Genomic DNA, 12,229 nt, shown 5'->3' on the forward strand with positions numbered 1-12,229 from the left:
CCCCCAGGAGCCAGCATCTCGGTTACCGCCGGGGATGGGCCCCCGATGGGCGTGCGAGGGCCTGATGATGTCAGGAGGGCTCGTGGTGTCCTGAGGCCCCTCCGGGCTTTGCAGAACTTAGGGTGCTACTCGTTTTCCTGCTGCATTTGCACACGGGAGTGTGCAAGAGGTCGTCAGTCAAGATGGTGGCAGTGGTGGCTCTGGACAGAGCGGCAGCTGCTGGGAGGGACCTGGCTTGGAGGGTGCAGCTAGGTCTGTGTTCTGAAGTGCCAGTTTACTCGGCCCCGCTTCACTACCTGTTGTGAAACTAAGAGCCGTGGTTAGTTCCTGAGCTGAGCCTCTGCTCCCAGGGTCCCCTCTGGATCCAGCACTTGGAAAATTGGCCACAGGAGCGCCATTCTCCCTGGATGGACCTGCTCAAATTTGAGTCTGCTGAGGCAGTGCCGGGGAGTGGAGGCTCCCCAACTCCTGTCCCATTTTGGCTGAGGGCCCTGGGGTCCCTCCTCCACTTTCCTTGTGGCCACCGCTCTTTTTTCCCTGTTTGGTATCTCCAAACCTACCGCTGTGGCCTCTTGGCAGTGCCACGAGAGTGTTGTGTTCTCTGCCTTGGGACCTTGCCCCTGTGCACCTGGCGCTTGGCCTGTCTTGCGCTGTCTCCTTGCAGAGGCCTTGGGGCCTCCTGTCAGGGTTGGCACTCTCCTTCCCACGGGGGCTAGCCTGGGCTGTAGCCCCAGAGCAGGTGAGCCCGGTCGGGGGCTGGACTCCATGCGGAGCTCAGTCCCTGTGGGCCAGGTCAACACATGTCTTCTTGCGTTCTCCCTAAACACAAAGTAAAAAGAGAGATGGGAAAAGAGGCTTAAGAAGGAGCCAGAAATGAGAGATGGGGGAAAGAGCTGAGGGAAAGTGCAGGACAAGCTCACCTGAGAGGAAGCCAGGCCAGGGAGCGTGTGTGCCTGAAAGGACCGCGCTGTTCCATGAGGCTGCAGGTAACTTGAACCTGTCCTGCTGTGTTCCACAGCTTCCCAAGGTGGGGGATTATTCTCCCAGGGAGCACTGATTCTCGCCTCCCCCGTGTGATGCCCGCAGAACTCTCCCCTGGACCAGAACGGAGCCCCTGGGAGTATAGCTGCCCAGCCCCTCGCGGGCAGAGGCCCCATGTACCTGCTTTGACTTCTCCCAGCGTCGCAGATGTCCGAGGCCCCGTGGCAGGAGTGAGGGTTGAGGCTCCCCTTGGCCACCTTGGAGGCCAGAGGAGATACACACACCTAGGTTCTGTCCCTGCAGTTTGTGCCCTGAGGGGGCGCAGACGCCTGGTGACTCGATGCCAGCAGAGAAGAGGCATCTGAAGCAGGAAGGTTTGGAACTGTGATGCTGTCAAAATGTCCCCCGTGTTGCGTTCCCTCCCACTTGGAGTTTGGGGCCCCAGGTGCCAGACTTAGCACCGAGGACTGGCATTTTGGTGCAGCTCCTTCGGGCGTCACTATAATTCATAAGGGACTAAAAATAAAAGCCTGTCTCTTTAAAACTGGTTATTTTTACACCACACTCAGAAGGCCCTTCAGGGTGTTTCGTAAAGCATCACAGTTCACTGTTGAACTGTGAGCGAGAGGAGCGTCTCGCCCTGTCACTGTCGCTCCCGTAGGAGACAGGTCACAATGTCTTCTCCCCCTTCAGCAGGAAAACCAGGATTCAGAAGATTCAGCCTTGCTGAGCCTCTCCCAGGGGCTTTCCTCAGCGGGTTCTGACCAGGTCATGACAGGAACCCCACCCACTGGCCCCAGCTGGCCTCTCCTGTGCTCTTGGGTTTGGTCCCCAATGCCTCCAGCATCCTGCTTCCTATGGGGCTCCTGGGTTGGGTGGTCCTTCAGTTGGCACCCGCTGAAGGGGCCAGACTCTTTCCAGGGGTTTTCAGTGCCATCACTGACGTGGTCCTGCACCTCGGCCAGAGTCCCCAGCACTGCAACCGGCTTCTGCTCTCCAGTACCCAGGGGCTTGTGGATTCAATGCCCTCTTCCTCTCCTGTCTCCCCTGGCCCCCTCTACCCCCATTAATGAGGATCATCTCAGAAATGCAAAATAACCCTGCTCCTCGCCCAGGCTTCTTCCACTGCCGCCCGTGCCTGCCTGGCCCTTTTGGAGGGGCCTCAGCCTGTGCCCGCTCTCAGCCTGTGTTCTCGTTTCTCTCTCCCCATCTGACTCACCACCAGGCGGTGGTGGGTCATACCTCGTGGCTCTGAGTCTGTCCATGTTCGTCCTTAGCCCACCCACCACCACCTCCAGACCAACCCACCATCATACCTAATCACATCCACTCCCAGACCATCACCATGGAGCAGCCAGAGGGGCCTCACCCAGCCTCAAGCGCCCAGCCCCTTCCTGCTGCTCTGAGGCTGAAGCTGGGGCTGCCGGGTATGGCCTGCAGGGCCGACCCCATCTCCTGCCTCCTCCCAGTCCCCTCTCCTGCCTCTTGCCTTCCCTCCTACCTCAGGGCCTTCCTGCCCCTCTTTCCTGGTGAGCTCCCCCTCGGTCTTAGCCCACTCACTTCCTAGGGCCACCTCCCCTGGTTCTGACCAGGCAGCACCCAGCGATCTCCCAACACACACTGCAGTCCCGACAGCTGCTTAGCACTGGCCTCCCACTCTCTGCGCATCCTGTGGGGCCAACTGATCCTGTGTGCTATGCGCCATTGTCACCCTGAACCTGGCAGGGACCAGCACAGGGTGATGCCCCAGATGATCTGAGTGAGTGAAGAAAGTGTCTCCGGCAAGGGTTGGCAAGCTTTTTCTTAACAGTCAATATTCTAGGCTCTGTGGGCCATAGAGTTTGTCATAACCACTCCACCTGCCCTTGGGGCAGCCATGGACAAATGTAAGCACGTGGGCATGGCAGTAAAACCTTTTTTTATAAAAACAGTCCGCAGACTGAGTGTGCCAGCCCTTGGTCTAGAGAAACAACAGAATTCATTGAACAGCAAACAGGAGTGTTTCTAAGGGAATGCTTTTCCTTAAGGACTGTGGCTTCCTGGAAATTGTTGGTAATAGCAGGAGAAGGTGTTTCTGGAACAAGCCCCCAGGTGATTCTCTGACAGGTGTGACTTTGAAAGTGAAACTTCTGGTTCCCCTATGGCTGTGACCCTGGGAGGCAGACAGTGTTGGGCAAAGAGTGATACTGTCCAGGCATGGAGTCCGAATTCTGTTTCCTATTGCTCTGATTCAGGGAGGAAGGTGCTTCATTTAAAGTGGAGCCCAGTCTTGTGAGGGGTCAGGTGCCAGTGGTGACCTGGGCGAGTCCCACAACTTAGTTGGGGTCTGACTGGTTGTCTTGTAGGGAGAGCACCCCAGTGAGAGATAGTATCTAAAATAAGGGTTGGGTGCATACATACCCTTGTCATTGCATACATATTAAAATTAAAAGGTTTTTGTCGATATATCCCTATATTACTGCCTTTTCATCGGAGAAGGCAATGGCACCCCACTCCAGTATTCTTGCCTGGAAAATCCCATGGATGGAGGAGCCTGGTGGGCTTCCGTCTATGGGGTCGCACAGAGTCAGACACGACTGAGCGACTTCCCTTTTACTTTCCACTTTTCACGCATTGGAGAAGGAAATGGCAACCCACTCCAGTGTTCTTGCCTGGAGAATCCCAGGGACGGGGGAGCCTGGTGGGCTGCCGACTGTCGGGTTGCACAGAGTCGGACACAACTGAAGCGACTTAGCAGCAGCAGCATTGCCTTTTCATAGCTCAAAATTGTGACTTTCATGATAATTCCAAACCTAAATGTTCAGCTAGATAAGAGACTGCTTCGTGGGCATGGGAGGTGTTTGAGGCCTGGGAACCGCCTCAGAGAGTAGCCAGATGATGTGAGGACAGTGCTGGGTGACCGTCGGGGGTATCCCTTCCGGCTGCTTCTGCTCATTTAATCCAGAGCCACCAGACCAAGTGGCCTGGACAGAAGGTGGCTACCGCTGGGTGAAAAGAGAGATCCATGGCTGTGTCCTCAGGCAGCTTGAGCCTGGGCACAGGGCGAGGGGCGATCAAGACTGCTGGGGCCCAGGGCCGGCAGTCCTCAGGCCCTGCCACAGTGAGCCAGGGGAAGAGGACTAGGCTGGGGCTCTCCTTACACGTGGATGGGGATGAAGCAGACATGCGCAGTTCATGGCATGCTAGCCCTCACTCTGAAGCCAGGCCACCAGGGTTCACAGTCCAGGTTTGTCATTTGTATGCTGTGTGACTGTGGGCAGGTTAATATCACTGTGCCTTGGTTTCCTCTTCGGAAAAATATGGGATGATAAATGCTCCCGCCCTGAGGGGTCATATTGGAGTGCTTGGAACATTGTGAGCACTCCATGTCAGCTGCCAAGAACAGCCCCTGGAGCTGTGTGTGTCAGGAATTAAGATGGGGCTTCCCTGGTGGCTCAGTGGTAAAGAATCTGCCTGCCAATGCAGGGGAAGACGTGTTCAGTCCCTGGTCCGGGAAGATCCCACATGCAGCCAAACAGCTAAGCCCACGTGCCTGCAAGCCATAGAGCCTATTTCTGCAACAGGAGAAGCCACTGCAATGAGACAGAAGCCCGCACAGCAACAAAGAGCAAGCTCAGCAGAGAGTCAGGATTGCCTCACCCCAACCCCGAGCCCGTCCTGGGTCTTCCCTCAGATCTGGGCTTTGGGGGCCTTGTGTCTGGATGGCACAGGGCCAAGGAGAGTGTATGAAGCTGCCTGGTTTCTCCAAGGTCAACAGATGGGAGGGCCCTCTCTGTGGAAGAATTTGGACCCCAGAGTCCCGGCTGATGGCTGTCTTTTTTTTTTTTTAATATTCATTTATTTGTGTATTAATTTGGCTGTTAGTTACTGCGTGCAGGATCTTTTCGTTATGGCATGCTAACTCTTAGTTACAATGTGTGGGATCTAATCCCTGACCAGGGATCAAATCCAGGCCCCGTGCACTGGGAGCGCAGAGTCTTAGCCATTGAATCACCAGTTCAGTGATGGCTGTCTTTCCCAGACACTTTGCCCAGACCAGTCTGCCCAGGAGCCAGAACCCTTGACTCCTCGGCCCCTTCTCCCGTTTCCCTTGGCCCTCCTCAAAATTAAGTTGCTAATCCTATGACACCACGTCCAGTTGGACCATTTCCTTCTTTGGGACCTGCCACAACACCCGACTGTCACCCCCGTGGGGGATTTGTGAGAGGCTGGGACCAGGTCATTCACCCTTGAATAAAAGGAAAGTGAGGTGACTGGGCTGGGAGCATGGACTCAGAGGGACTGCAGAGGTGTTTGCCTTTCCAGTGCTTCTCCTCACCTTCCAGGGCAGGTTGGCCTTGTCTCCAGGCCTGGGGAGTATGGGCACCAGGTGGCAGGAGGAAAAGTCCCAGGGCTGGACCAGGGCATGAGGTGGGGTAAGCTGTGAGCAGCCTGCTTGGAGTGGCCCCAGGCGCGCAGGACTGAGGGCAGGGCTCTGCCCTGGATGCCGAGGCAGCACGTGTTCCCGGAGGCATGCTGAGCCCACAGGTAAAGGTCACAGTGCAAACTGGGCACAGGACATGGCCCAGAATCTCATCTGTCCCTGTGAGGGTCTCTGCTGCCTCCTCACTGCTGCCAGCAGCCGGGGAGTACAGTGGAGGCCTGGCCGCTCCCTGCAGGTGGCCTGCCTGGCCTCTCTCTGCGTGTGCTGCCAGCCCTGAGCACGTCTGACTCCTGCTACTTGGCTGCCCCCATCGGAGCCTTTCCACCACTGGGGAAGCCCTCTCTCTGGTGGAAGGAAGGCGCATCAGCAAATCAGAAATCAGGGCTTCCGGGCTTCACGTTATCAGAAGGGATAACCGTTTCCCATGAAAATGAGGTTCCATGCTCTAGTGGGATAGGATTATTAAGACAGATTTGTGAAGAAGAGATTGTTCTGACATACAGAATTCCAAAGCTGTGCTGCTCTCACCGGCCATTCCTCCAGCTCAGAAGGGGTTTGGTGGGATCCTACATGACTGGGAAGAGTCTGGTGGACTAGATCAGTGGCTGGTGGCTGCCAGCCAGCATCTTGGCAGATTAGGCTGGGCACACCAGGACTGGGGGAGTGGAGACCAAACAGAGATGATGCGGCTCTTCCAGAAGCTTGCCTGGGGGAAGGGGAGAACCTGCAGGGTTGAGAGGGGTGGGCTTTTTTTTTCCAGGCCATTTGTCTATAACATGGTATGAAACACCCCCTCAAGCATTTATAGCTCCCAAAGGACGGACCTCCCAACACCTTCCATTTCAGTGGCTTGAGGTGAAATAGATAATGCTTTTTTGTTCAAAGAAGTTTAACATCATCAAATTTAATGACCATATTTCTACTGAGCTTGAGTAACCCCCGCCCCCCTACCCGCCATGGAACACTCTACTTAGTTAGCCCCATGAAATGCGTGGCACCCCTGATATTGACATTGGCCCAAAACCCACTGCCTCCACATTTGGCAATTCAGTCCCTATGGAAAAACATTTCTTTCAAGTGTGTGTGTGTGTGTTGGGGGGCAGTGCTGGCCAGAGGAGGACAAGCTGGCTGGCTCCCCACTGCGGCCTGGAGTCCAGGGCCATCGGAAAAAGTCTGGATGAGGAATGATTCTGGAGCTTGGCTCAGTGTGGGTTTTGCAGCAGCCAGTGGAAACTTCCAGGAATGCTACTCTGGGCCAGCCGGGGGCTATTTCCGCTGCCACTTTCACGAGCCGCAGACCCCCTCCGTGGCTGGCCGGCCAGTAGAGGGGAATGTGATCGTCTCTTTCAGCTCAGCTCTGCCTCTCAGGCTGCCAGTTCGTATTCCACAGGCAGCAGCCTTTCAGGCTCTGTCCTGTGCCCTGGGGCTCAGAGCCCCTGCAACCCAGCCAGCTTGTTTAGAAGGGGCCAGCCGCCAGGAGGAGCAGCCTCCATGAGGCTGATATCCGTGTGGGATGCTGCGAGAATTTATAGCAGCCTTAGAGGGGAAACTCCCTCCCCAAATGTTTCAGTGTTTTATTAAATATGTGAAAGGAAAGTTTCCTTTCTACTGGACCAAGGCCCAGAGCCTTCATGGAGCCTCAGGGAAGGTGGCAAAACCTCTTGGGAAAGCCCACAAATGGGTGAAATTAAGAGAAAGTCTTGTTTCTTAATCTGAGCCCTTTCTAATGCCTGTAGGCTACAAGACAAGGAACCAAGCCTGCTTCATTCCTGGTGGACTCGCCCAGGGCCTGCGTGGGCCTGGACACTCCTGCCTTTCTGCCAATGCTCTGTCCAAAGGCAGAGGTGGGGGGCAGGTTTTGCAGCCTTGTCTAAGGGCCAGGTTGGCAGAGCAGCCATCATGCCGGGTGTGCAGGAGAGGCCAGAGAGTCAGTCTCTGTCCCCCAGAGGCCAACATGATGAGCATTGTCGCCGTGGCCACATGGGCCAGGCTGACACGTGCTGGGCACCCATGCTGTCACCTCACAGTCTCCAGGACTGCTGTGAGCTTGACATTATCGTTCCTGTTATAGTGGAGAAAATGGACTCAGAAACAGGGCGTTAGGGCCTCAGCCCCAGATAGCACATTCCTGCAGCGGTCCCCAGTGGACTCGGATGGGCAGTGGCCCTCATGGGCTCAGGGTTCTCACCTCCAAGCCTGGGAAGCCTCTCCAGTTGTACAGATCAAAGGCCTGGGCAGGGCCCAGGTGGAGTCCCTTCATTTGTGGGTACAGCTTTCTCATCTTCGGGATGGAGATGGTTGATGGTCTCTGCAAGGACAGAGCCTGGCCCAGATGAGCAAGTGCTGCTGCTCTGTAACTCAGCCTAAATGTCAGGCCACGAGGCCTGCTGTCCCTCACTGTGCCCTTCTGCTGCCCACAAGCAGCAGAGAACCACCTTTCCACACCAGCAGGAGCAGACATGAGGACCCAGGAAGAGGGCACCAAGCAGAAGCCTGGGTGGGAAAAGACGGCGTTTGTTCCGGGGCAGCTGAGCAGGCCTGGCTGAGGGCAGCCCAGGGGCCCCTCCATCCTGAGCCTGACCGTTTATTTTGCAGACGGTCTCCATCTTGGAGCAGCGGCTGACACTGACAGAAGACAAGCTGAAGCAGTGTCTGGAGAACCAGCAGCTAATCATGCAGAGAACAACACCGTGATCAGGGGAGCGAGAATCAAGAGCTCGGTCGATTCGGGGGGTGGCAGGTCGGGGATTGTACTGGACACGTGGGTAAATAAATAGGATTCAGCCCTGGGAACCATATCCACCCCAGAGCCCAGGGGCTGTGCATCTATGTCCTCCACCCAACTGTCTGCACCCAGAGACTCCACCTGGTGATGGGAGTCCCCCATAGGCCAGGCCCACGTATGCACAAATGATATGCCTAGTTTACTGTGAAGGAGCCGCTTCACATTAATGTTTGTTATCTTGGAGTCTTAAGGAGCCCTGAGTTGGAGCTCTCCTCTGGAGGCAGGAGCCCTGAGTCGGAGCTCTCCTCTGGAGGCGAGAGCCCCAAGCCACCCTGCTTTGCACTCGTCCCTTACTGACCTTCCTGCTATGTGACTGACTTTGTCCTGTATCCCAGAGTAGAGGTGGACCACTTGTTGGTTGGATGAGCCAGTGGTTTCCTTTAAATCTGACAAAAGGCCCAAAGTGGGTCCATCTGTCCGATTTATCCAGGAACAAGCCTTCTGGAGGGGATGGTGGCTTTGCAGTGGCCTTGATTTCTATCCCACCTGTTTCCTGGGGCCTGGGGGCTTCTTCCTCTGCATCCATGAGGGCAAAGGAACCTGAACATTAAAATGAACTTGATGGAGCTCGTCACTGGAATGGCTTGTTCTGAGTGAGACCTAATCAGTCCCTCCATCCCCAGGGTCCATAAAGGGAGAACAAAATGACATCTGGGGAGGGCCCCTGCCGGCATCACCTCCAGAGCCCTGCACACCTTGCTTGCCGCCATTCAGGGTCTTCAGGAGCAAGGACAGCCAGAGTCCCTCTGGCTGGCGCGTCCGGCTGCTTCAGCTGGGACCTGGAGGCTTCAGGTACCTGCTTGTCCCCTTGCTCATGAGGGTTCCATAGGCTGCTTCTGTGCATCCGTGCAGGAAAGCCAGGCAAGTGTTCCCCATATGTCTGGGTGTCGTCCATATCTCTGCATTCAGCCTCTTGGGGCCCAGCCAGCCAGGGAGGTATTTACCCTCCAACATACCTGCCCGGCCCAGGGGCCTAGGCGAGCGGGTGGTGGTAGAGTCCCAGGAACTGTCAGTACCAGGCAGCTAGTGAGGTTCCCAGCCGCTGCAGGTTCCAGGTGGGTGCAGAGGCTGAATGCCTCAGAGCTGAGGCTGGCAAGAGGCAGCCTGTGTTGAGTCCTGGTGAACGAGCCTGGGGGAGCTGCTTTGCCACCTGGGTGGGGAGAGAGCTTCAGTCTGGAGTCAGGCCTCAGGCTCTGCCTTTGGCTGAGCGGTGTGACCTCCACATGGTGATATGACCTCTGAGCCTCAGGGTCTTGTGTCAGGTAGCAGTGGTGACCACCTCACCAGGTAGGCACTCGACAGGGGCCGTGCTCCCTGGCCCACCTGTCCCTCCAGGAGGATGGAGCTTGCTGGATGGGCAAGAGGCTGACGGCTCAGGACGTTTCAGAGCCCCAGGAACCTGCTGCAGTCCTCCACATGGCCCTGCTAGTATGTAGAAGAACCCGGAAGTCTTGCTGGTCTAAACTGTCAGGTAAGCTCCTCAGCTGCCTCGGGAGGTCATGGTTCCCAGTCTCTGAAGGCTTTTTTATTTTAAAGGAGATATGGTTTATCTATTTAATATTTATTTGGCTGTGCCCAGTCTTAGTTGCTGCATGTGGGATCTTTCGTTGTGGTATTCAAACTTTTAGTTGCATCACGTGGGGATCTATTTCTCCAACTAGGGGTCGAACTGGGTCTCCTACACTGGGATCATGGAGTCTTGGCCACTGGACCACCAGGGAGGTTGCCCTGGAGGCCTTTAGGGAAAGTCCGAGTGGCCCCAAGTCAGCTTGCTCAGGGGGGACACAGCTTGTGGGCCAGGCTTGTCCGTCCCTCCCAGGCTGGCTGCCCTGCCCCTGACGAGACATGCGTGGCCTTGTTGTGGTCGGTGGAGCTGGAGCTCCCAGATGTTGGGGCTGTGGCGATTCGAGTAGCCTGTCTAGGCGAGGTCCTCTCCAGAGGAGAGGTGGCCCTTGCTGGGGACAGCAGGACAGGAGCTGGGTCTCCAAGGCGTTGTGTCCAGCTCTGCTCAGGGTTGCTGCCCATCACGCCTTCAGTTTATACCAGGATCGAGTTTTTAATTTTTCTCTGAAATATCCCCTCCTCAGTGAGAAAAAATGGGTTTGAGAGTCTGTTAAGGATTTGGGAAATGGCCTGGGAGGCTGTAGTGTGGTATTTTCCTTACCACCATTATCAGATATAAACACTCTAGACAGGGTTGCTTACCCCCACCCCCCAAGAGCACACAGCTTGCCTGGTGCCAAGGTATCGGCGTGACCTGGGCTTCCCCAGATGGAGGGGGACAGAGCTGTGCCCACGGGCTGTCTGGGAGGGCTTTGCACGAGGGGTTGGACCAGGGCCTCCTGAGGGCTTTCCTGCCACCCTCATCTGCACTGATGGAGTCACCAGCCAGGCCTGGGACAGGGGAGGAGGATGGTTCTTGGAGAGCTGTCTTTGTCTTTGAAACATCACAGAGACCTGCCGCCCCCAAGCCGGGGGGTCAGTGTGAGTGACCAGGCTGAGGCGCAGTGCGAGGCTCAGCTAGGTGATGCTGGCTGTGCTGGTGGCTGGCAGGTCTGCTGGGGGGTTCTCACAAGCGGCTGGCGACGGGGAACATGAGGTGACTTGGCCTGGTTGGAGGCCCCGTGATGGCCTTTCTTGTCTCCCCAAATGACACTCCCTGCTAGCCCACCCCAGCAGCTCCCCTGTGGCTGGGGCTCTTACCAGTCCCCCAGTTGTGCTGCCAAGCTCAGAAGCAGTCCTCTAGAAATGTAAATGCCTCAGCTTAGCTGTCATCTCTCCTAATTTTGGATTTTGGTAACTGAGATTCCAGAAAACCAAACTGCAGGGTTTTTTTTTTTTTTTTTTTTTTGCCTAGGAAGATGTTTTTAGGCCAGGGGGCTTTTGTTAGGAAGTACGTCTTCATGGCAGATCCCAACCCCACACCCCCATCCCTTCATGCTCTAATTTTCCTACCATGCGGAATGAAGCAAGTGTCTCTGACTTAAGTTGCAGCCCCCTACCTATCCTTTGCCAGATTCCGGGAATGGATCTGTACTTCCTGCCAGAGAAAGAGAGAGGCAGGTCAGGTAGGCTCCAAACCAAGACAGAAAGCAGCAGCAGAGTCCAACCCCTGCCTGTGGCAAGCCCACCACCCTTTCCTCCTGAGGCACCACTCCCAGGAGCCCAGACAGGCTAAGTGTCAATGGGTCCCCGCAGACCTGTGTCCCTCCAGAGACTTGAGGGGCATGAGCCAGACTGTCCTGGAGACTGCCATCCTCACATCCAGCAGCAATCTTGTCCCTGGTCTCCTGATCTCCACAGGGGTGTGCTGCTTGAGAGCAGGCAGGTGAGGGCCCCTGACCCACCACCACAGTCTGCTCTGCCCCCTGCTAGCTCTGTGACCTTAGGTTCAGTAACCTTGTGGAGACGGTTTGTGAGCTAGTTCCTGATCCATTGGGCACAGAAGGTGCCCAGAGCAAGTGTGCTGGAGAAAGACTTCTGGCGGTTCAGACCCCTTCTCCAGAACTTGGCCTGTGTCCAGGAGGACGCAGTCTGAGGGTCCCAGAGTTGTGCTGGCTCTGAAGTTCTCCGTGACCAGAGTTCTGGTCTCTTGACCCCATGACCGCTGCCATGGGCATCCCCAGTGGTGGTGAGGGAGCTGGGCTGGCAGACAGCCCCCCCAAACCCCACCCGAGAAGGCAGGCCCTCCAAGGCTTGCCACTAGGGCCAGCGCAGGCTTGGGGGTGGGTGTTTGTGATTGCCGGGAATCCCGGAAACCCAGCCCGCTGAGCAGGCTTGAGGGTGGTGAGTCACACTGTCCCGGCTCTTTGTCATTAGCCTTGTCTTCCTAAATGATCTGCTCAAGATGAGCCCCTGATGGCTCCAGCCTTCATGGGTGTGTGGTCGTTTAAGGGGCACAGACATCAGCCCCAGAGTTTTCTCCAAGCATCCCCTCCACCCTGCCCTGTTCCAGGCTGCCAAGGGAACCACGTTGCCAAGGCAGCAGTGGCAGACTGAAGGCGCTAGCTCACTTCCTGTGAGCGTCACCACCCTGACAC

The 12,229-nt window shown here is 56.2% G+C and overlaps 1 protein-coding gene across 4 annotated transcripts in view; it reads left to right on the plus strand.

Moving 5' to 3' along the window:
* The window catches only part of POC1A (POC1 centriolar protein A), a 102,067-nt gene extending 93,304 nt beyond the window's left edge, over positions 1-8,763 (plus strand). For 3 of the 4 annotated variants that reach the window (XM_018038440.1, XM_005695888.3, XM_018038441.1), the window contains one exon: positions 8,000-8,763. In XM_018038440.1, coding sequence (XP_017893929.1) covers positions 8,000-8,098 — 99 coding nt within the window. In that variant the 3' untranslated portion in view covers positions 8,099-8,763. The remainder of the gene's footprint in view (positions 1-7,999) is intronic. The other variant, XM_018038439.1, reaches the window with a different exon arrangement.

Source organism: Capra hircus, chromosome 22, assembly GCF_001704415.2.
Source record: "Capra hircus breed San Clemente chromosome 22, ASM170441v1, whole genome shotgun sequence".
NCBI classification, from domain to species: domain Eukaryota; kingdom Metazoa; phylum Chordata; class Mammalia; order Artiodactyla; family Bovidae; genus Capra; species Capra hircus.